This window comes from Chaetodon trifascialis, chromosome 1, assembly GCF_039877785.1.
Source record: "Chaetodon trifascialis isolate fChaTrf1 chromosome 1, fChaTrf1.hap1, whole genome shotgun sequence".
NCBI lineage: Eukaryota > Metazoa > Chordata > Actinopteri > Chaetodontiformes > Chaetodontidae > Chaetodon > Chaetodon trifascialis.
Genome location: NC_092056.1, coordinates 11,531,044 through 11,556,756, shown reverse-complemented (window position 1 = coordinate 11,556,756; position 25,713 = coordinate 11,531,044). Strand labels below are relative to the sequence as shown.

Genomic DNA, 25,713 nt, shown 5'->3' with positions numbered 1-25,713 from the left:
GTCTGAATATAGCTTTGCTTGCCTGTTAGGTTGTCAGGGTCAGCATTTATAGAGCTTTAATCACAGAGACTGCAGCGTGCTGCTAATGCAGTTACAAACACAGGACAATTTCAGGTTGTCTCATTAGATTAAAAGTGTTTTGGTTTATAATGTGGAATCTGGCAGGTAGTAAAACAAGATATCATGCAGCGAATGAGTGATGATCAGTTCTATTTTTACAGTTATGAGATGTCCAGACTGACACTATAGCTCACTCATACTTGGAACAAACAGAACAAAAGTACAGACAGGAAAATTAGATGACATTATGCAGGTGCGTGTTTTAATTCTTTTGATGTGTCAAGTTCGATTAAATCACAGCTCAGCATTTACAGGCTTGTTTCTGGTTTTGCAACAATCGTTTTGTACATTTTTATCATAATTAGGAATCAAGGTGATAGCATCGTGGCACAATGACCAGATGTGTTTAACATGAATGAAAAACAGGTGCATGCAGTGTAAATTACAACAGGGTATTGGGGCCCTGGTAAAAAAAAAAGATTCTGAGTATAAGTTGCCATATTTTGAGAATAAATACTCAAAAGTCAGCTTTTGTAAAGCTCTGACTTGAAACTTGAAATATTACGACTTTAATTTTAAAATATCACAACATTCTTCTTAAAAATTATGAGATTTTCCTGTAAAGTTACAACTTCTTCCTCAAAGTCTCGAATCCTGTTGTAACAAATAGGTACCATTATGAAACAAATTAACACATCTACAGCAATAAAAAAAATGACAAACTTAAAGCCAACACCATTTCCCAGGCACTTAATATACATCAGACTAACCTTGACTAATCTACAGTATCTTGTAATTGTGCTCTGAGGTCAGTGTACATGTGAACTTTGGTCCAATAACTGAACTATACATTCACTGTTAGACATTCACAGCCAGCAACATTGTCACATTAGTCCAGCTGGTCAGATCAATACAGCAATCAGATTGCAATCTTCAGGGGAACTCTCTCCTGGTTAGCTTTGCTCGGCTGTTTGGGGTTCTGGTAGGACAGTCTAACAAACACAACGGTGAGGATAGTTCCTGGAATAAAAAAACAAAGAAAAACACTGAGATATCCATCACTAGTTAGTGCTGATATATATCTGTCAAATACAGTGAATAGGCACAGTATCATCAAGTCAGTACAATGACCCTGCAATAGCCAAATACTACTTTTGTACTGTAAAGCTTGTAAAGGAGCTTATCATCATCATCATGGTGGTGTTAAAACCGTTGGTCTTAGCCTCTGTGCTTACCTATGACTGCAAAGGTGCCAAGAAGGATGCCCACTGCAGACTGAATAGTTGGCATGCCCTGCAACTGCTTGGCAGCCATTTTGCAGTTTCCTCTGACGTTGCAGGTACACACTGTCACTAATGGGAGAGGAGAGAGGGAAACCAAAACAACTCACAGATTAGGGCTTTTTGACATCGCACAGCACAGCAGTTCTGACTAAACAGGAAATAAAACTAATTGAAAGAATGATGTTAGATGTTCTTTCACTCCAGCCAAAAACAATGGAAGATTCATCAGGGGATTCCAGAGAATAAGTCATCTACATGCTGTATGGTGACTTGTGCAAGGCATACAATTTTTACCCGCATGTACATATGACTATATTTGTTATAAATGATGTATGAAAACTGCATTTCATACAGAAGTTAACTTAATTTAAGCTGCAAAAACTGCAGCACTGTCACCCCCTATTCCAATAACCATATAGTTTATCATAAGCTGTGAATTGAGAATTAAGTCATGTATTTAAGGTGTCAGCAGGCTGCACTGGGCAGAACACAGTCTTAAGAGTGCTGTATAATCACCAGCCTGGAAAAATCATTTGTAAAGCCCCATTGCTTCATTGTCAAACAAGAGCAGCGCGAGGACAAGCCGGCACACGGGGGTTGATCTTTATTGATTGTTCCTGCACTCGTGTCCCATCGTCTCTCTGTGCTTGTTTTGGCTCTCCAGCAGGAGAGACGGCATTACCTGGCAAGTTTATGAAGGTGCTCCTGGGGGGAGAGCTGCTGTCAGAGATGGTGAAGGGCACAGTGTAGACCTCAGGGGCCAGGTATGGGATGTTTAAGGACAGGTTGGTGTGAGTATCTGAAGGACAAAACCCTTGTTGGTTAAGAAAAATTACACATAAAAATATACTGTTTAAATGTTTGTTATAAAATTATACATTAGACAGAAGCATTCTGTCATTTTGCTTGAATGAGCAGGTGTATATAATTTTATTGTATATAAAAGTGTGTGCTGCCTGGTACTTGTATTTGGGGGATTCAGGAACACCTGCAGAAAGGTGAGAACATTGTAACATCTGCTAGTGTTAAAGGTGTTAAACTAAGCTAAATGCATTGTTGTATCCTATAGGAGTGAACAATTAAGCAAAAACACAGCCAAACAACTGCATTACTACGCAACACACAGGATGAAAGAGACCGATCTGTGTATGGAGGTCTGGAGTGTGTGACTCTTTATCTTATCTCTGTGAATCAGTCTAAAATACACGCCTGGCGGCATGACGTAAAAGCCCTGTCCTGTAAAGAGAAGTGTTTTATCAAGCCGTTTGAACCTTATCTGAGGGTCTTAAACTCCACGCTTGCACCTCACCAGCATTCCCCTTCATGTTGCATTTGTCAGTGAGGAAAACAAGCTGTGCAGCGCTTCTGTCAAGGCTGCCAATGTATTTTGTCCTATATCTCCACTGAGGTGACATTTTCACAGGTTGGATCTGTGATTACCTGCCTTCCCAGAACTGTTCTGGATCATTGAGCAACCAAAAGGTATTTTTTGCATTAGAGTGCCATTTAAATGTGTTACAGGAAGAATGGATGTTTGACCTTTCTCTCCTTACTGCTATGAACAGCCATTCAGAGTGGACGAAAAAGGAGAAAGTGTGTGCTGCCTCGTTAATTGAACATCTGCATGGAAAAGAACTGTCGCTTTTTTGAACTTGGTGCATTTGAGAGCCTCTGAAAGACTTGAGATGAATGGCCATGATGCACGCACACACGCACGCACACGCACACACATGGTAACACACACATGCACACACTCATTGACACACACATGCACACACACAGGTGTTCTTCTTTTCATGAGAGGTGGTTATTTGTGTCATGCAAACTCCGCAAACTCTACAGCAGACATTATACTGGCACAAGTGAACATCATTGGTACGACCATTACTGGCTGTGACCAGGTGCAAAGCATTCTGGGAGATTCCTTTTTTTAGCCTCCATTAGCTGGCAGGAACCCAGTGGTGACGCCAAAGAAATTACACAGAAGATATAATTACAGCTGGGCTCAATCAATACCAACAGGAACAGGGGAGTGAAAGAGGGAGATAAAAAAAAGCTGAGAGGGAAGTGGTTGAACTGTTTGAATGGCTAAATGACAGACGTCATGGCAGCAAATTGTTTGCATTAAATGAGCCCAACACTAGCAGTTTACGACTGCAAAAAGAGGATAATTATATTATACCACCCATCCCAGATAGAACTGAAGAAATTATGCAGGAAGAAAATAGAACAGGGCAATTTACGCATCCTTGGGGCCAGATCAGTCTGTTTTCTGTGACTATCTGAACTCAGGCTTGGCATATCGCCTATTTTAATTCATATAAGTCAAAGTGACTCAAAACATTTAACACCGTGGCAAAGTCATATCCACTGGCTGTACATAAAAATCCATTTATCAGTGATGTCACATTGCACGGTCTTGTGTCTGGATGACATCAACCTGTCAGCTCCGCTAATTAACTTCCTTACTTACTCTCTACATTATTCAGGGGTGGGCGGCACACTGGAAGACACAACATTCACACATCCATCTTAAACCATCTCAAACTACAGGGTAAGATGTAAATGTGTCCATATCAAAGCAATAAAACAAATAGGTGTGTGCCACATAGTATAGCATGGCCAGATTTGGGCGGATAAATTTAGCTGCACTCTGGCTGACTTTAAAACCATGCTGGCACACAGAATTATACCAGAGTACTTAAGCTTAAATGATACGTGATACCTGAAAAACCCAAAACTCAGCTCTGAAAAAGAAGAGGGAAAAGCAATAAAATGGGGAAAATATTACTTGAAAAATTATCTGGCAACAGAACATGACAATTCAACTTACCAAGATATTTATAACGAATAAAAATATCTAGTCTCAAAGAGCCCACGGTTACCTTATAGGTAGTGCAGCCAGGCTAAAAACAAGCACATTGGTCTGGATACAAAGACATTCTGACTTCGACAAAGCAGTCTTATACGAGCCAATGTTGATCAAACAGCTTTACAATTTGGAAATTGTAGTTTTAAGCATTAAATTACTCAGAAAGAATAATAAAATCCCAATTATTAAGACAATTAAAGACATAGAAGCTAGAAGGACATAGAAATAGGTGAATAGCTCTCACATAAAAACTGCATAATAACTATATAAAAGTTGTTTTGACTGTGATTGGCTCCAATTAATCACAGCTTGTAACCTGAGACATCAATGTCAAAAAGCAGCTTAAGATCGCTTCTCCTGACATTGTGGTCTAACTTCACTGTCCTCTCTTTTCATTGTGATTCATTAGGCTAATACTCTATGCTGTGGGTTTACTCGGTTCACCTAGTCCACGTTCACCTCACCATTAATAGGTGTTAACTTCCAGTTACGTCGGACCGTGGCATCACTGCGCAGGGAGAAGTTGAGTCGTCCTCCGTGCTGTGGCCCGTCACTGTCCCGTGAGGCCAGCACCAGAGCCTGGTCCTCCCAGCGAGGTGTGCACAGGTACTTCCAGGAATAGTCTCCAACCAGCACGGGGCTGTTGTCATTCACGTCCAGGATCTGGACAGTCACCAGGGTGGAGGCAGATAAGGAAGAATTTCCTGAGAGGAGCACAAGAGACAAACACAAATAGAGATAAGATGTTTTGTTTTGTTTCAGAGATCTGAAAGCTGTTTTTTAATTTTTTTCTAGATGATGATTCACCACCTCAATGCACTGCGACACAATTCGTCACCCTGCTGAACCTTCTCTGCTCTGTGTTTTTCTGTTGTCTTGCACTCACACTGCTTTCTCTTGATCTCACTCGTCCTTGTCTTGTGTCTCTCGCTCTCTGATGGTTTGTATAGATGTGCAGGGACTTACTACATGTATGTAAGTGTATGTATGTGCTTTTTTCCCTGTGTTTGGTCAGTTATTAGCCTAAATGTGTGAGATTTGGAGTAAAGATTATTCAGTTGAAAGAAAAACAAACTGGGAAAAATAACTTCACGTTTAAGAGCACATGTCTTAAATCCACAGATTAAATCATTAATCAAATTATTAATATTTGAATCTTTAGTACTCATAAAACCATGAAAAAACTATCTTACGTCCATCCACTGCAATGACCTCCATGGTGTATGTGCTGTTCTCCTCTCTGTCCAAGGCCTGCACAGTCTTTAGTTCACCAGAATACTTCCCAATTGAAAAGTATTTCTTGGTGTCGCCTTGAAGAGAATATCTGCAAAACACGATTCAGCAAAGTCAGAACTGCGATCTTTCGTGAAGTTATTCTGACAGCATTCATCAGCTCTGCAGCTTACCTGATTGGGTGAGAATCAGGGTCGTACCCTCGGATGGTGGCTATAACCCGCCCCGGCTCCTCGCCCTCTCTGACGGTCACCTCATAATGGCTTTGAGACAGGATTGGACCTTCATTCACGTCGTCAACATAGATGGAGACGGTTGCTGTGGATGCGGGTCCGTATCGGCCACGGACCAGAGCCACCGGGTTCTGAGCGCTGAGCACGAGGATGTACTCACTCTCACGCTCAAAGTCCAAGACCTGTGATAACATGCACACACACAGACACACACACAGACACACACACAGACACACACACGAGTAGCTGAATTTCTCTGGATTCAGATACAGTTTATGGGCACTGTGACAGATGGTCAAACACCAGCATGGTAATAGAGATGGAGAAACCACATGTTGTCTTTATCGGCAGGGGATGGACACAGTACGGTCCCCTGTGTCCAGTCCCTTCATCTTACTCCCAAGGAAACTAGATTTACTGGCAGAGCTCAGCTGTATTTCCAATATGAACCAGACACTGGTCACAGGGAAATGAGCCAATTGATTCATTGTGTCACCAGTGAAACATTTTCCATGATGATGCACTGAGAACATCTGCTGTGTGACAATGCAATAATTACTCCTGTACAGGCTGGACACATTGTTAAGCACATTTGTCTGACCATTAAACATTCGATGTTGACATCGCAGGGTATTCAATATATAAATTCTTCATTGTACAAACACCATTTAAACACTGTAATTTCTCTGGGCTGCTCAGTATGAACTACAGTATATTTGGGCCCAAAGTTCTGCAACAAAATTGGGAGTATCAGATTTAAAGTGATGGGATTACTGTAATCTGGACACTAAAAATAGTTACTGAGACTTGTTGACATTTTTTGAGGGATTACAAATGGAGTCTCACAGTGAAGGAACAATTAAGTACAGTTATGATGTGTTACATTGCAGTCAGTGTTGTAAATACTTAAAGATTTCACAGATTTTAGAGACAAAAGAGTCCAACTGAAGGCAAATGTATCATTTTATCTTAATCTTTAATGTGTTTGATTTTCCAAATCCTGGCATGAACTTGTGTCTGCTGTCAGGTTTTACCGTCAAACGTGTTCTGAATGCTGATGAAACAAGACATTATTAACCCAGCGATGCCTGACATCATGCTGCTCAGGCTGAGTGCGTCTCTGTTGCCAGGGAGAGGAAACGCAGACCTTGGAGGGTGTATGAGTACTGCTGCTCGCTGGAAATGACACATCTAACTACTCAGTGTGTTGTCAGTGCACCAGAACATGTGCATGGACTCTCTCGAGGCCACCTGAGCCACGATATAACTCAAAGTCTTCACATGATCACATGACTTTTGATTTTTTCTGGAAATCTTTTGCCTTATGATATTAATTAGGCATCAGTGAAACCTTATTATCAACCTTCACCTTCACTGTTACAACCTAATAGCAAACAGTTAGCAAATAGTTCCTTATGTGCACATCCAGCAGATATGGAGCAACATTAGCATTCATTGGAGTCTTGTTTCTGGCCACCTGGCCAAGATTCACTCTCTCCTTTAGCTCTGTTTTTGGTCGCCACCAACTCCAGAGGGAAATATGTGGCTCTTCAGCTGCTGAATGCTTCGGTATGTTCACCAGGGAGTTGCTAACTTTGTGTGCTGTTTGGTGGTAAGAACAGCGTACTGTAGGGTTTAGTACAGAGCTTTTTCTCTGCTGCCTCTTAAAACAACACTATGACTGTGAACCAGAACTGTAAAGTTTGTAGGCCAGAAAACAAAAAATAATGTACTTAATGAAAGACAATAAGAAACTTAAACATCGAAATAACTGTGCAACCATTATATGAGATACTTCATTTCAACACAGGTGCCAATTCTGCATTTCAACGTCCTATTAAACCAGACTTTTCTTTTCATATACTGCACAATGTTTTAGCCTCCTGATGATAATGAATACACCTATTTCTAAATATATTAATCTATGAAAGTGAATGTCTCCAGTCTTGCTATTGTTGTCTATGGGCAGATTCATGGCGATTAATCCCAGTTACATTCACAAACTCAAGAAAACCTTTTGTTTTGTTGAATCTTTGCTTACCTGTCTTCACAGCTTGTCCATGTTCCGGCTCATCCGTTATAAATGCAGCTGCTCCGTTGCTTCTCTCACTGCATTATCACGTGAGCCATATTACAGCTTTACGGCATTTAAAATGAAGCATATCACAAGTGTCTTTGCAAAAAATATCCCATTCATGTGATTAAAGGTACCTGCCGTATGCCATCATTCTCGTATGATTCAACTGTCGTAACAAGATTACAAGATCTGCACTTTAAACTGATGACGCACACATTCAGTTAGTAATGGATGAATATGAATGAAGGATTTAACTGCTGATAACTTCCAGTAAATTAATTAATGGGAAATATTACATTAACAGGATAAATTGAACTGTTAGAACAAGCTCCAATTCGACTTTCATTTAATTTGTTTCTTTAACAAAAAGCTTTTCAGCTTGATGTAATGTCTCCTGTTCTCTTCATGCTGATTAGATTCTCCTCACTCCCCCTGTTTCATTATACATTTACCTCCATCGGCAGCCTCTAGTCTGTGTGGTAAACTGCCATTAGTGTCTGCTCACACAATCTAATTATTCACTTGGGCTGTGAGCAGTGTGTAATTTCTAATAATGAAATGTGTCTGCCTTCTGGCGCTGACCTCACACTGTAGTGCGGTGAATTAGAGGATTTGCTCAAGTGCATTTTAATCCAGTGGGGCTTTACTTGTGAAGGATTTAAGCTTCACTTTTTACTAAGGTAAGCTAAACAAACAACAGTATCTCTTCTAACAATACAAACTTAGTTACAGTGATATCTCACAAGGTCAATACAAGAGCATTAAAAACAGCTGCTCGACGAGGCCAGAACTTAATCTGCATAACATCGTTTTTAAAAAACAGAAGTCATCGTGTGTTAATCTGAAATAAAACTGGATCTATTTTTAGATTTTTGACATCTCCTGCTTCATCTCAGCAGAGTGTGTGCAGCTCACGGTTCAGTCACATTCATCAGCTCCCAGAGAGAGGTTGAAAATAATAGACTGTCTCCTGCCTGGCCCACTTACAGAGAGCAGACCATTAGAGCACACACACATAGACAAACACTCATTCCGCGACACATCCCTAAAACACCCTGCTGGATTATACGAGGCAGGCGAAGGGTGATGCGCCCCGGGGACAGCAGAGATTATTGGGCTAAAACATTCCATTGTCATCTGGACTCTTTTGTTTGAGGCGTGTGGGACTGAAGTATTGACATATTGGTATATTCTTTTCCAACCTTTCTGTCGGTGCCTCGCACGTACAAACTGTTATATTAAAATCGTGTACTCATAAAAACAACTTGAATTACATGTGACTGCTACTGAATGATCTCTTAGGACAGACAACATGTCATTTGACAAGAACTTTCTCATCTCAACCAAATCAATAAGGTTGCGGGACGGTTTGTGTTCTCTACCTTTGAAAGGACGAGCGAGACCTCATTGGTCTGCTTGTCTGTCACCAACGTGAAGACCTCCTCCTCGTTTCCGGACTCTAAATGGTAGTCCACCTGCCAGCTGTCTCCTCCTCGAACATCTGCATCTCCTGCCAGCACAGCTGTTACTGTGGTGCCCACTGGAGCGTTCTCTGGGATGTGAAAGGGTCCATACTGATGGGGGGTAGATGGAAAAGGTGTGATTACCGGGCAGAAACCATTCATTTGTTGACAGGATGCTCCTTTGTAAAAATAAATGAAGTGGGCCCATGTAGATTAAATAACAACATTTAATCTAATTCGCTATTATTCAATAGAAGTCCTCTTATGTGAAGTGCTAATGACTGGACTGACTATGTGAATATATGTTTGGCCCTCTTGGCCTCCTGGTGTTAGCTAACCTTTATTCACACACCTCTGTGTGTTTAGACAGCCGTTTAATCTTCCACTCACAGATGTCCTCCAGTGAAGCAGCCATGCCTCTGATCTGGCTGCCCCATCCACAGGCCCGCTGAACCCAGCCCTGTCACCACTCGCCTCCCACATCACCCCCTATAGCGCTGCCTTCGCATGGCCATGGAAAAAGCTGCACTTCTAAGGCGTGACCTGCTCAAGAGCATTTTCCACCTCTGTGTTTGTGTTTGTGTGTGTGCATGTGTGTGTGTGTGTGGTGGCCATTATCTGTGGACATTTGTTTGTAACAGCTTGAAAATGAGCATTCAGCAGTGTTTGAAGGACAGACAGTGTCAACTAAATGGAGCAAGGACATGAATAACAGCAAGACGACAGATGTTACATCAAAAAAATACACTGCACAATCTTTTCTTCAGTCTCTATTCAGCAATGCTGTCTCCTGTTATCGGTGTGGATATTAATGCCAAAGCTCTCCAGCCAGCTTCCTCTGTTAAATTCAAAGGGAGCTCCTTCTCCCCATGCTCAAAATAAAATGTTCCTTCACAGCTCACAATGTCCGCACAGACTTTAAGTGTCAGCGTGGTCTGACAGAGAGACTGGATGCCCATTATCACAGCATGATGGCTCTCCCACGTATCTCCCAACCCTCATGACTTTTCTGTCTTCTATCATGTGGCACATGTGGGTGAAAATTGAGGGATTTTTCTGTCACAGCCTATTTTTAGCCTATTTTGCTTTCATAGCAGCATCTACACCAAAATGAGGGAAACCACTGTCCTGTTTTGTGCTGGGCCTGTGACTGCAGCATGACGGCGCTTCGTACAACTGGAGCTCTACAAGATGAAAACAGACATCAAAAGAAGGTCCCAAAGATGTTTTATTATCGCAAATATATGTATAATATCTTTTCTAAGTATTGGAATCACCTGTCAGATAGCTCAGAGGACTACTCCATAAGAAATCACCAGTTATTGCTAAAAGAAAGTGGGAGCTCAGCACCAAAATCTGTGCAGGTTTAAATAGCAACAGTTTCCTGTTTCACTGTCAAATGCTCAATAATGGCCATAGCGAGCTGGAATTAACGGGTGCTTTGCTTTACCAAAGCTATTCTTAAAACTTCAAAACAGAAGGTTAGTCTCGGGTTAGCGCTGTTGGAACTGGATCACAGAATATCAGCTAGACGGACGAATCACAGTTTAAAGCTATTCAGTCTAAACACTGACTAGACTGCAGAAAGCCGTTGTGGTTCAGTAATGATCTAGAGCCACTTATGCTTTGTTTACACATGACAGTATTCTCCCCTGCCGTGCTACACTGTGGGGACATCAACCAAACAGAAGCATGAAACATTTCATCCCTCCTCTTTTGGGTCCACATTCACATGTGAATAATACTGAATTATACTGATCTGGCTCTACACTTTTGCTTATCATTTGTATGTTTTTGTGCATTCTATGCCTTTATTAGGCAAGTGCAACACTGAGACAACAGGACATGAGCGAGAGAAAGATGGAGCGGAGGGCCGTGATCGGCGCCTTAGCCCAAAACCGCTCATCTTAAACACCTACAATAACTTTTTCAAAGGTATACCTCAGCTCATGTAGGCTTCAGTGGTGGCTGTAAGCAAGAAGTGAAGAAAGTGAGACATTTCTGTGGTTTTGATTTGGATTTCTTTTTCACAGAGAAGCTTCTGTCGATGTTTTGCTTTGTTTTTGCCCTTTGTCTGCTACGACAATCTGTCAGTGTTGGAATCTATTTTAACCAACATGAATACACTCTGACTGCAGCTCATGAAAAAAAGAAAAATCTATTAACTTTTTAAGCACTGATGTATGTTCATAACATTTTGGCTGGAGAGTCACTTTAAATCCCGTAAGACATTTCTGTAACGCCTATGACAACACTGATTCTTACATCATCTCTAACGCATTATGGCATCAGCATGTGGTCATGATGTAGATCGGACTATAAATAAGTGAGTGGAAACTTCTCTCCAAAGAAAGCTTTATCAGATTAAACTCTAAAAACACACTCCACTTAGAGTACAAAGAGCAGAATAAAACTCCTCCAGTAACATGGTGCCATCGCTATAAGCCTGAGATTAGAGGGCATATCTAGTTCCCCGCCAGGAAAATTAGATCAGTGACCTGCAGAGCGGATTCACAGTCCACAGTCCAGTAGCCACTGATGATGCCTGTGATGTTTGGCCTGTCTTTTTCCAGAGGTATTGCTTATCATGTCATGTGCAGACCGCTGCATCAGAAGTGTGTGTGTGTGTGTGTGTGTGTGTGTGTGTGTGTCCGTTTGAACATGTGCTCTAGTACCTCATGTTGGGAGAAGACCGGTGGGTTGTTGTTCTCATCCTGAACTGTCACGACCACAGTGCAGGAGCTGTTTAGACCTGCCAGGGACATCATCACAGCTCCTGTTAGTGACTCAGGGTCAGCCCATCACACAAATAAAGTATGCCGAAGGAACGGCAAGTACCTCTTCTTGCCTTCATCACACCCTGATCAATGAGTCATGAAAACCACATCATCCGTCATCCCCAGGGGCTAGCATACAGACGTCCCCTGGATGCCACAGTGGTAACGAAGCTACTGACGCACTAGCTCTAGCTTGCAAACCAAACGTCATGTTACTTCCTGTCCGTCCTTTTTTTGCTTCCTTTTCACTCCTCTAGATTGGCAATTCAAACATGATGGCCTTACAGCATCTTGTATCTTGATTGCTACCTGTATCTTCATTGTGACTAACACTGTGATTCACCATGTAGTGTACACATAACAACAGGGATAGAAATGGGAAACCGGGTCCTGCAAAGTACATTTTTGTACTGGAACACTTCATTTCGCTTTCTTCAACAAATTAGATTTGTCTCATTTTTGTTTGCTCCACAAGTGAACCAGGAGGACCAAAGCACAGCGCTCTCTGTCTATAGAATGTGTCTGTACTTGTATTATCATAATGAGAGGAAGCAGGAGAAATAAGTAGAAATAAATAAGCTTTCAACCTTTTTTGTTCGTCTATGAAGATATCATCCAGTCAAAATCTGTCAGAGTAAAAATGTGTATGAAGGTAAACAAGTAGTCAGTAAAAAATCATTTTACTGGCTATTTTTCCAGGATATAAAGTACAGATATACTACAATCTATGAATTTATCTTTATTATCAATAGTTGTGTTAGTGTGCGTGCTTCTGAATAGCTTGTATTTTTACTGAGCTGTCCATTGACTTTTTCTCCCTAAAAGTCAATAAAAACAATATTGCCTTGCTGCCATTTGATCAAATTATCTTTATCTCTAATATTCTATTCCTCCTGACACTTCAGCAGCAGGAAAAAGCAGCAGCAGATCTCTTTGTTCCTTAAAGAACAAGGAGTCCAAACTCACCTTTGGCATCCTCAGCAGTGATGGTGAGGGTGTACTGAGGAGCTGTGCCCTCCATACTGTCGGCTTGGACTGAGATGACCCCTGAGTCACGGTCCACTCTGAAGAGGGCACGAGGACTCTCTGGAATTTGTCCGACTAAACGGTAGAAGATCCGCACGTTGTCTGTTTTGGGGTCGTCGTTGTCGGCCGCCTGCACTGTCAGGATTTCTGCCCCTGGGAAGAGATGCAGCAGTTAGGAACAGTTTTTTTTATTTGTATTTATTCTGTATTGTTTATTTTTCTGAATTAATCTAATTCTGTGACACATTTTTTTTCTCTTTTTTCTGAGGTTCTGTAACAGCAGAAGAAGCTAAATATGTTTTTGTATCTGCAGTAAGCTATGGTCACGTAGCACACTGAATGGGAATAAGGGGGAGGAAGGTTAAAACAATAGCTTTCTCATTTAATCCTCACTCAGTGATCCCATTTAGATTAACAGATTGTCCTGTCTAATTCATTTCCCAGAATCAACCGTTTTAAAGCATCAACAAAAAAGCTTTTATGCCGTGTCGCTACACACCATGTGCTTTTTATGAGCACGGGTAGAAGTGAGAGTGCTTTCCCCCACGTGTCCTGGCAAAAATCCCAATCTGCTTTCACAAAAGGTATCTGGCTCTCTCAGGCCTTTCATCACTGCAAAATCCCTTCCAGACAGTGTTTCCTCTACCCTGCTGTGAGACAGTATTCCCATTATAGTGTAAATGTGACAAAGGATTATTCAGAGGTCTCATTGAGTTGTTTTATAATGATCCCAAACTTCAACAGAGATTAAAAATAAAAAAAGGTGTTTAAAATATGTATTACTAGTATTTTGAGTATATACAGTTGAATCTATTAATGTTCTTACATGGAAAACATGTTCGTCTTGCTGTGTATTTAAATTAAAAACATCACCTCTGCGATGCAATGAAATATTATCCTACTGTGAACCGATAAGTCAGGGCAGTTTTGGACAGTATTTTCTAACACATGTTGGACTAGCAAGACTCATATCAACTCATGTTTGTACAAAAAGTTTCCTAAATATTCTCTAAGACCACTAAAAATCTGTTACCTCGAGCTGCCAGTTCCTTGACCACAGTATGGTACTGTGCCTGTGGAAAGGTGGGTCTGTTATCATTGGCATCGCCCACCATCACCCTCAGCTCCACAGGCTTGGCGATCTCTCTGCCATCTGGACGCTCAACCACAATGCTGATCTGGAACTAACAAGGCAAAAAGAGGAACACAAGGTTTGCTTCTGGTGTATTAAAGGAGCAGAGTGGTTCGACATATCTGGCACTGCAGGGGGTCGATAGATCAGCGTGTGTGTGACTGGATAGGATGCTGCAATAGTGGTACTGATGGATGGATGGATGGGTGGATGGATGGATGGATGGATGGATGGAAAGGAGAAACAAGCTGGCTGAATGAGCATCTTTACATTCATCATTCTGCACCTCTGGCAGGTGGGGGCACAATACTTACAATGAGAAAAGGCTCCATCAGGACCATCAGTCATGAAGAGTACAGAGCTGTATTCAGACAAGCAACGTTTGGCATTTAGTGGCTCATTAACGCGTCCACAGCTTAAAGATAATTTTTGAAGCGATGGTAATTATGCATCTTCACCCTTTCAATCACTAAGGGGAGCAACAGCAAAAACCTTATGTCTGCTCCACCTCTTCTTCACCTCAGCCTACTTCAATTAACACCGCGTACCTTTTAAGACTTCAACACATTGAAATGTCCTGAAAAGTGACATCTATTTCTTATTCCTGCCAACTGCAGACTAAACTAAAAGCTTGAGGCGATTCATCATTTTCAGCCTTCCATTAAATGATCAGTACAAAAGACAGAAAACGCACAAAGCCTGAAGCATGTGTTTAAACAGTAATCACATCCAGTGATGTAGCTCAGTCTCTCTGTGTTGTTCTTTGGCCGCTTGAGCTTTTGTGCCAGAATATACTGTTCAGTGAGCTGTTCAAAGCTCCCTGGAGCTTATGTTGTGTGCAGAACTCAGGAGTAAACTGCAAACAAATGATCTTTAATTTATAATCGTACCCCAACTAAAGATCCTGAAGTGAACAAGATCTGAAGTGAAGCTTTAGCTTTATCGTCCTTGTCATAATACAGTAATTATTTTTACCACAGGCAGGATATGTTCAAGGTACATAGCTGCGCTTTTCAGGTTTTGGGCTGTTTCCTTAATTATGTCTGTTGGGTTTAAAAATAGACTCCTCTGTGCTCAGCGCTGTTGCAATAATGTGTACCAGGGTCCCTTTAATTAAAAGATAATGGAACTGTAAGTAATTGGGATTTTTTTTAATTGGGAAATTGAATTTAAATAAACGTTTTCTTTTGAATGAACAACATGATAAGTTGTTTAGTGCCATCACAACACACTCACGCCTGTCATTCTGATGGTTTTAATAGAATCTTGTGAGAACCAGAACTTAATGAGCTTTTAAATTGGAGCAACAAGTGAAACAAACACAAACAAAGAAATCAAGGCTTCTTTACTTCATAAAGGAACGGTGTAGCATCCATACCCTGAATGTTTAGATGCTTTAAACAGAATGTGATAACTTGTGTACCCTTTTTGACATATACTCAATTGAAAACAGTATGAAGACAATATATCTAATGTTTCACCTCATCAGCTTCATTGATTTTTGTAAATATATGCTCATTCTGCAGCACCAGGAGCAACTAAAGACTGGGAAAGTTAATGAATGCTCCAAAAACACCTGTTTGGAACATTCCACAGGTAAACAGGTTCATTGGTAACAGGCGATAGTATGATTGGATATGAAAGGGGCATCCTGGAAAGGCTCGGTCGTTCACAAGCGAGGATGGAGCAAATATCACCACTGACTGGATAAATGACTGCACTCTGTTGAGGTCTTACACAGTGTCTCTCTTTTTGAAATCAGTGCTGTATTATTAGGTGCTGGAGATGTTTATCTTGCAGTTACACAGACCTGGTCCTGTGTCTCTCTGTCCAGTGGAGCGTTGAGATAAATGACTCCTTCTCTGCTGATGGTGAAGAGCATCTCTGGAAACTCCCCCTCCAGACTGTACTCCGCCTGACTTCCACTCCATTTCACCTACGTAAACACACATATAGGCACGCATTCACAACAAAATGACAAATTAAATATTTGCAAACCAAAACATGACTAACATTTCAATGCCTTATTTTGTTTATTTACAACACAAATTTTTATCTGGGCGCAACAGGAAAACTATCATGCATCATATAAACCTTGAAAGCTATTCAGCAGGACCTGCATAATGTATAAGTACAAAGCCAAGCTACCATTTATTTACAAGATAAGGAGCTAACCCAATGCACTGACAATGATGTAGAACAGAGAGCAGAGCCAAAACTATGCAGGCTGAAGGGGATTTTCCACTCTGCTTTACAGCCCTTGACAGAGGGCTGTGCATTGGGGCTGAAAGGGCCCTAGAAGCCATCAAACAGCACCCAACAAGGATAGGGGCCCAGCCGCAGCACAGCTGATGCACACCCAGGGCATGTGTATCTCCTCAACACACTGTCACACACTCCTCCCTTGTTTTGGAGATGGCTGCCCAAACACTATGCCTTTGTATACACAAAGCCGCTTCACACAGCTGGCTGCCGCTCAGTGTTATGGTCAGCTTGCAGACCTCAGAACTTTAAGGAGATATGTTTAAAGGGCTGATTAATGATCACAGACCAGTCTATATAAAGTTCTATGCAAAACACAGATGAAGTCATTTGTTTTGCTTCTGTCAGGGTTTGCAGAGCATGTTCTGTCCTGGCACCTCTTGTTTGTGTGTCCTTTCCTCCTGTGGGCTGAATAACAGGAAAGAGTACGATGTCCTGCTTTGAATGCAAAATTTGCTGGTTACAGATTCTTAAATGTGTTTTATTTTTCACTAATAATGGTCAACTAAAAAATCTTTTCGTTTTGGAGTGTTGGTTGGACAAAACGAGCAATTTGAATATATGACATTGGGCTCTGGAACATTACAATCGGCTTTGTTATTAAAAATCAGTTGCATCATTAGAACTTTGATAGTGATATGGTAAATACTGGATATGTTAGAGGGAGCAGTGGCGTTCTTATTGTTTGTAAAATCATGAGTATGCAAATAGAAATAACAGTTATGTTGAAGAGCCGGCGACAGTTACAATTACAGTGTATTTTGCATGGAAGGCACAGCAAAAGTATGACAGAGTATGACAAACAACAGGAGATAACGATAATTGGTGGCCACTAGGGGGCAGCGTAAGCAAGCTGCAAACACGACATGCAAAAAAGTGAGATGGTGATGAAGTTAGCAAACACTTGCTTGTTTACACATCAAGCAGACACGGAGCAACACTAGCATTTATGTGCAGCCTGGCCACCTTGTGCTTCACTCCCATTTAAGTCATGTTTCTTTTTGGCTCTTTAGCTGCTAAATGCTACACTTTCATCACTAGCAAATTATCAACTTTGTCTGAAGTTTGGTCCTGGGCAGGTAGCATAGAGTGAGATTTTAGAGGTGGAAATACAAAAATGCAAGAAGCTAAAAGCCTGAAAACAGCTGAGAAGATCTGAGTCAGGTGACAATTCTGCTAATTGTTAACATAAAAATATTATTGTTATTATAACACAAGATCACCTCTGATGACTTACGTCAGCTGAAGCACCGTGTTAATACAAGTCTAATTTGCAATATTGAACAATGATTACGATGAAAGTCCAGTGGGGCTCAAACTAATTCTGCAACAAAAAATCAGATTTCTTTTGACTGTGAGAACGGACAGTTCAATGCAGCTAAGAGCGCTGACTCATTCATTCACAGGCTCTGAGGCCTCTCCTCCACTCCAAAGTCTCAATAGATTGCATTACTGAGTTCAAGTATTTCTACTGATTGCATTACATAATCAAAGTTTTAGGCAGGCAATCAGAAACATGCAATAGATAACAGTTTGAAATTAACCTCCCTCGCCCCAGTGACGCAAAAGTACTGATAACAAATGCCTGGATTTCATGTTTTAAATTCCAGCCAGAGCTTGTTTTGATCTGATTGCAGAATCAGTCAAATTGATCACAAAAGCAATCCCGATTTAGTTTTATAACTGCCTTTTACTGAGATGATGGCAAAAACTACTAAAACACGCTAAGCAGTGGATTCATTTCAGAGTCTGTCAAAATGCCATCAGACGGTGGACAGTGGCAAATATAAGCAAAAGACAGGGTTTGTTACAGATGAGTGAATGTGGACATCACTGCTCCATTCATCTGAGACAGTCCGGGAGTGGAGATCCACAGAGTGGGCCCTTGAACATGACTACCTCTCTATGTGTCATAACAGCGGTTAGTCCCACCACCCACTGAGCACAGCAGTACAATCATTTAGCGTGGGAGAAATGAGGCTTCCCCAAAGTAAACGTCCATGTTAAACTAATCCAGTTTTGTGTGATTTAGATTCTGGATGGGAACAAACGGGACACTGTAACTAAATGACTTTCACGATGGCTTCATTTCTCACTCTCTTAACACATTTTTCAGTTGACATTAAAGCGGAAAAAATGAGGAAATCTGCTCAGGGAAATATTTTCACATTTACTCATTTACATATAGAGGCACAGATGCTATTTGTTGCAAATTATAAAAATGAATTATCCTTTTAAATTTGCCAAGCTGTGTGTTATAGCAATGGTCATCAGGTATTAAATGTATAAGAGAAAAAGATTTTATTGCAGATTTGAAGTGGCCTTTGAAAATATGGCCAAAAAAAAAAAAAATCAAATGTGCCTACACTTGTGAATCCACACGTTTTCAGTGGGTGGAAGGGGCTGTTATAACAGGAGAGATGAGAGGCTGAGGGCGAGTGTGGGGGAGGTGGGAGAAAACAGGAGGAGGGGGGAGGTATTGTGATGTACCTACCAGCCACAGCAACTCTCAGAACCCGCACAATGCATGTAATTCAACATCAGAATCAGATAAACATGCCTCTTTGTCTACACAGATCTCAGTAGTGAATCAATAAAGTTCTTTTTTTTCCTCACAAATGATAACAGCCTTGCTGGTTTACTGGCTGATTTTTTTTTCCATGTGTTACAAAACCTCTGAGAGCTTTTCAGTTATTTATAGACATGTGGCTGTTATGGCTAATATTATAACAACTAAAAGGTTAGACAAGTCCAGGGACAGTGATATGTTACGAGAGCCATTACAGTAATGCAATCATGTAGGACAGTAGTGTTAACTTAATTAAAAATGTCTCTTTTAACCTGAACTCGGCGTTCAGCATTGATTGATGATTGGATATTATTAGGTGAGTCAGTCCCCAGTGGAATACTGGCTGACTCTGTGAGGCAGAGACGACATCCAGCCTTTTAATTTGAACACAAGATTTCCAGCTTTAGATCTGAAAATGTGCTCAGAACCTCTTAGAACCTAGAAGCTGTTCTCTTATTCAGTTCCAAAATTCAGTCTCAACAAACTTTATTGGCATGTAAGGCCTCAACTAACAGTCTGTTTCATAATTAACTAATCTATTGATTTTTTCTTGATTAATTGATTTTTCATTTGGTCTGTAAAAAGCCTCAGGTGTCTTGTTTTGTCCATCAAATGATTCAAAACCCAAAGATATTCAGTTTAGATTGATGAAAAGAGGGGCAATGAATCCAACTGGAAGCTGAGAAAGTTTGGCAACTTTGCTTGAAAAATAACAGAAATTTTTTTGATTGATTATCAACAGCTGCAGATTAATTTTGTGCAAATGGATTAATCAGTGAATTTGCCAAGCAGACTTCAAGGTTGCAAAACAGTTGAGATATTAAGTAGACAAAAAAACAAATAAATAAGAATACTATTGAGTCAATGGAGTTGGTCCAGGATGTTTCTCTGTCTGACGTGAAACACTAAAATATTCACACTGAGCTGTGCAATATGATTAAAATATCATGTGTAAAGGCTATTTTAGAGTGGATTTTGCCTTTAAGCTGTTAGGTTTGTATAATATCCCTCAGAGCAGTGGTGGTGGTGGTTGGTGGGTGGGAGAGTGAGTGAGTGAGTGATTATGGGAGTTAAAGTGACTCAGTCAGGAGGTAGCCTGAAAGGATCCATGGCATTTGAACAGCATGAACAGCATCAATAATTCAGGATTTGGTCACTTAGGAGGACCTAAGAGGCACTAAAAACAGCTACTGGAAATACGATGCCACTTTACTCTATTGACAGATTGTTTTATTGTAATATGATAGCTGACGGTTGCAAACATAACAATAAAGTCAGCAACTAGCCCAAGCTGTTTGCATGATTTATGGTTCAAATAATGAATTATGGTCAGAAAAGTAAAAACAGTTTTAATGTAGGCTAAACCACTGAACGTGCAACAGTAAATAACATGCTGATCAGGATTTTGCTCCCTCACCTGTGAGATGGGGATGGGGTAGGGGCCTGGGAGGTTCTCCTGAAGTCGGACAGGGTCAGGCGATGCCCAGGTGTTTCCAGTCACCTCAACAGTAACGATACCGGTGGTGAAGAAAGCGTTCGCCTTCCCAGCCATGTCCTTCACCATCACTGACAGCTTATAGCGGCCGCACATCTCTGGGTCCAGAGTCGAGGCTCCTGGTGGTCACGGTGGGATGAATGACACACAAACACATTAATTCAAAATTAACCTCCTTTCTAAAGACATCTACATCTATATTTAATGATACTGTATGTGTGCAATGCATATGAGGAGGAAGTCAAGCAAAGGAAAATAACAAATTCAAAGAGATATAAAAAGGAGAAATACATGCAAACACCATATAATTACATGATGGCACCTGGAAACACATAATGGACTAATGGACTAATTTTCCCTCAAATAGCTGAGACATTACAGACACTGCCTGCTAAATCTAACATGTCCACACTTTTCTAAGCCAGCTGAGTGATGCATTCATCAATCAATTTTCAATTTCTTCCTAAAATGGAAAAGAAATAACATAAACAGCCCACTAGAAAGGTAATCATAACCATCAGTTCTGGCCAAACTGGAAATAAAGTAGAAAATGGAAGAGGTAATTGTCAATTTTCAGTGCTGTTATGAAGCTTTGTGGAGACCAGCAGCAGCAGTGTGGGCTGGAAGGGACAGGCAAGCGTGAAAGTCATCCAGCTCCTGCCGAGCCGTAACAAAGGGCAATACCAGAGCTACAGAAATAGCACCAGCACACAGGACTGCATCGAAGGAAAAGAATGGGTGTATGTCTGCGTACTCTATGTGTGTGTCTCTTTGCCTAAAAGAAGTATGACTGCATCACTTTTGTGTCATAGCTTCATACATTATTTGTATTTAATTCCATTGATAACACGCAGTGAAGCACAATGTTAAGTGACTCTAAAGCAAACAAAATAAATGAAGGATGTCATTGAAATTTTCAGGGTATATTTGTGAGTCTTTTTTCTTCTCATGAATTCAAGCTTTTCTCATATTTTAACAACTGCACTGTAACTAACAATTATTAGACTTTTTAAAGATGGGTTCACATGTCTGCATGACTTCTCTCTCTGAAAAACTTTATACAGCTAAGATGGATTTTTTAAACAGAAGCCAATAACATTATTTTGGATTTTTAAAATTCCGATACTGATATATTAGCTGATATCCACTTCATCTTTATATCAACATATCAACAAACACGATTTTTGATTAGAGTCCATTTTTGTTTGTAGAATTCTAAACTTTCTGCATTTCTGTACTGTAATTTCTTGTTATTGGCTGATGTCAATATATGTGCAAAAGGCAAATGAACTGTATTTATTACTGTGGCAATGTTAGTGGAAACTAATAGGATATGAACACTATAGGTTCCATAGATAAGTGGCTTGTTCAAACAACACGAAACAAAGAAACGAGAAAGCATTCTTAAGTGTGTGAAAAGAAGTGTAACTGGAGGCAACGTTATGGTGGAGCACAGTGTGTTCCTGTATAAAAACCAAAGAATGACATTGACTTGATACTTTCCCCGGAGTCACTGGTTGGGACTGACCTTCCTCAGTGAGGGAAACCTCTCCGGTGATGGAGTCGATGAAAAACATTTGGCTGGAGGGAATCCTGGGTGTCTGTTCCATGAGCCTGAACCGCAGCTCGGCGTGGGCAGTGTTGCGGTCATCACGATCCAGTGCCTCCACCTGCATGAATGGGATCCCTGAGACACAGGAGGTGCACAGGCTAAAACATTACCGTCAGTATCACAGACATCTCTCCACAAACTCAAAGCACACTCAATTTCTAGAACAGAAAATGATATAGACCAGGAGGCATTTGAAGCATGTGTTAAATATCAGTAAAAGCATGTTGGTACCCGACTTGAAAGATGATACAGCTACAAAATACCTGATTTGCACATAAGAGAACGTGATGTAATAACATTGTGAGCAATGATTAAATCGTGTGAGACCTGGTTCAAGGAAGTGACCCTTATGAACAATCAATCATTATTTCATGAGAGATAAGTCGCCCGCAAAAACATGACAAAGTTGTTCATGTCAGCTAAAATGAGCTAGCAGTACAGTACTGTACTATCAAGAACTTCACTTCAGATGACATTTCATTTGGTGGCACGGTGGATCGGTGGTAACACTGTTGCCTCACAGAAAGTCCCCGGTTCGAATCCCGCTGTGGGAGATGGGGGCATGTCCTCTACCACGCCTCGAGGAAAAATAAGGGCCTTTCTGTGTGGAGTTTGCATGTTCTCCCTGTGTTCACCTGGGGTATCCTCCATAAAAATACCCCCACTAAAAACATGCAAGAAGATCACCACCTGATCAATGGTGACAAATGAGAGCTGGGTCCCCGGGCGCCGGTCGACCGGCCCACCGCTACCGCCGTGGAGGAAGGACGACCATGGATGGGTCAAAAAAGTGGGAAAGAATTTCACAAAATGCATGGTGTGTGCAGTTTCCCCCTGTGTGTAAAACAATTTGTGACGAATAAAGGAATTCTTCTTCTTCTTCTCTTGACAAAGAAAGCACACATAGAAGGCTGTATAGAGGTGTGTGTTTCTGCAGCTCCAGTTTTTCTGCTTTTCTGACAACGGTTTCATTGTCTGCCAAATCATTCAGTCTATCAATACTGAGGTTAAGGGTAAATTGCCTTTTCCAGCACTCCATTCGGCATTTTAGTGGGTTTTTGTATTCCATGTAGCAGAAATGACAAATGCGATCCAGACCGCAAAAAGGTTGTGCAACACGTTGACATCAGATCTGGGGGTTCTTGTACCTTTGAGAAGCCCGAGCTGCACGCTGCCTCTCATGCTCTCCTCTATGAAAGTGGGCACATTGTCATTCTTGTCGATGACACACACTTCAACGGTGAAGCTCTGTCGGTGCACTGATGTTCTGAAGGACACCTGCGGCACACACATATACACACTCTGTGGGTATCTTCAAATAACACACTCTTGGAATCAGCATGCAGCCTTCCCATTCACAATCTAAAAAGTGATTCATTTTTCGTTCATTATTGAACACGAGCACATGAATCTCACATGACGAACCAGTAAGAAAAGAAAAAACTAACCTTGTTGAATTTGATTCACCTTCAGTAAATAAACTATTCATTTGCTAAGTGTGTGGTAAATTTCTATCACCACCATGGCTTGACATGACATAATGTTATATACTACCTGCAAAGAGTAAGATGGCTGTTTCTCCCTGTCCAGTGGTTTCAGAGCATACAGAAACTGAGCGTCGACTCCGAATATCCCCTCATCGTCCCCTGTTACCACCAGGTCACTGTAATTGCCTGGCAGGCTATGGAGCTGTACAGAGCAGAACAAAATTCATAAAACGTCCGTTTGTTAGCTTGTTCAAAAGCACAAACAACAAAGTGTAAGAGTGCTGGAGCTGCAGGGTAGTTACTGCAGCCATCAGTGATTTGATTTCAACCTGTTTTTACACAGGAAGTCCAGTTGAGATTTGAGGAGAACAATCATGTAAAACAGTTACTAATTACAGCACGATGAAAACATGAGGTAAGATGATTGATGTATTGTGTGTGTTTTCAGAGCTATACAGCTTGTCCTCCGTTGTCTAAAAACTGTTTAAAACACATCATGTTCCCTTACTGCCATGAACGTGGGCACTGATTTCCACATACAACATCCTGCTGCTTCAAAAACTTGTCAGCACACTGATTGTGTATTATTCCGCTGCTGGAAATAGTCCCCAACATATATATTATGTACTGCTCTTTAAATAATGCTTGATAAAAACAGCACCCAGTTATTTTAGGAAATGATCCAGCGGTTTATGAGTTCGAATAAATCGTTATGACTTGCTTTTAAAGGCTTATGTCTTCAGTGGAAATGTATTAAAAAGTATTAATACATGGATCAATACATTGTTGGTTTTAGCCTTTTTCTTGACAACAATAAAAATACAGAATCATGCCATCTTCATCCCTTAAATCCTGCCAGCAGCCTGCCCTTCAACTTGTCTGATCACTGAATTACTGTTAGAACCATCATACAATTTAATACTTTGCAGAAAGTCTCAGTGTAGAAACGTGGGCACAAGCTTCAAGCTTCGTTTTGAATTCCCTAAATGAAGGTCCTCTTACAAGAAAAACATCCCAGGATTCAAAGGTCTACATTTAGAGACAGTGGTGTGTTGGGGCTGGTCATTCAAAGTAGACTACAAGATGATTAAAAACATTTTTAGAGCCTTTGTACTTTGCAGGGTTTGCAAAATTGAACATTCAAGATATTAAAGCAGAAGAACTGAGAAGTGTAGCCTTCTGATGGTTTCAGATGATCACAAAGAACTTTTACCTTGAGCAAACTCTCAAGCAATCACAGCCTGCTTTTCATTCATATTACAAAGTGTGGTTATTATCCAACTTCTCCATTCTGGCCATTAACATGCTATTTCAAGAGTGTTAATGGCACTCACTCCGACACAAAGACTGAAAGTACGACTATGTGTCATACAAGATGTGTTGACGTCACAATACGACCGATTAAAATGCCAGATACTCAGGCTGTTGCACAATCCAGACGATGTTTGAGTGACATGCATGAACAAAGCACCCTGCCTGCCACCCAGCTGGACTGAATGCAGAGGCTGGGTCTGATGCATGAAGAGCATTGTGAACGCTCCAATTATAGTCTAGTGGCAAGATGACGACAGCAAATTCATATAGCTTAAACCTTAAGTGGGAGAGAAAAAAAGAGAGATGCAATTCTGGCGCATTAACTACCTCCATTTTCTACCTATAGAGCAATCAGGGTCTTTTCACCACATTCCTCACCGCTAAAAGAAACTCTGAAGGCTGGCATGACATGTTTTCTTTAACCCTGTGTAATTTCTTACCAGTATGAGCACAAGAAGAACATTCATTTGGTGAATTCAAGTTAAAATGCAGTACCTTGGCAAGATACCATGGAAAAATACCATCGTAGTTTTCAGGGACGCCAATTTTCACATTTGCCCCAGAGCATGGTGCAAATGTGTTAAGTATCTCCAACTGCAAAACAAGACATTAAGCGTGTCTGAATGACATTGTGTATGCTATAATGAGCTACTGTACATAAAGAGAGTATAGAGAAATTCAAATTAAACATCATCTTACTGTGAGAGCTGTGATGAGCATTCGAATAGCTCCTCTGTCAGCCATGAGTCTCTGTAAATGTGGCATATTCACAGCATTGCACAAATCACATGGCTTCAGCCCAACAATCAACACAATTT

General features: G+C 40.9%; 1 protein-coding gene across 1 annotated transcript; it reads right to left on the bottom strand.

The window, feature by feature from the left end:
• Positions 1 to 704: 704 nt before the first annotated feature.
• Positions 705 to 25,660, bottom strand: cdh16 (cadherin 16, KSP-cadherin). Its single transcript, XM_070968429.1, has 17 exons — positions 25,595 to 25,660; positions 25,391 to 25,489; positions 23,649 to 23,783; positions 23,243 to 23,372; positions 22,011 to 22,169; positions 20,405 to 20,601; positions 15,967 to 16,092; positions 14,058 to 14,208; positions 12,965 to 13,177; positions 11,897 to 11,973; positions 9,141 to 9,332; positions 5,622 to 5,863; positions 5,409 to 5,539; positions 4,680 to 4,919; positions 2,026 to 2,142; positions 1,296 to 1,412; positions 705 to 1,080 (listed from the first exon to the last, which is right to left on the bottom strand). Exons 1-17 carry the CDS (start codon positions 25,658 to 25,660, stop codon positions 980 to 982), a joined length of 2,493 nt encoding a protein of 830 aa, XP_070824530.1. The 3' UTR covers positions 705 to 979.
• Positions 25,661 to 25,713: the final 53 nt, after the last annotated feature.

What these genes read in the sequence shown, in the direction of transcription:
- cdh16 (XM_070968429.1), bottom strand. Translation starts at nt 25,660, where the DNA reads ATGCCACATTTACAGAGACTCATGGCTGACAGAGGAGCTATTCGAATG. An exon ending in GCAGCTCGGGCTTCTCAAAG is followed by an intron (nt 22,170 to 23,242) that starts GTACAAGAACCC and finishes CCTGTGTCTCAG; the next exon opens with GGATCCCATTCATGCAGGTG. An exon ending in CGGTCTTCTCCCAACATGAG is followed by an intron (nt 9,333 to 11,896) that starts GTACTAGAGCAC and finishes ACCCCCCATCAG; the next exon opens with TATGGACCCTTTCACATCCC.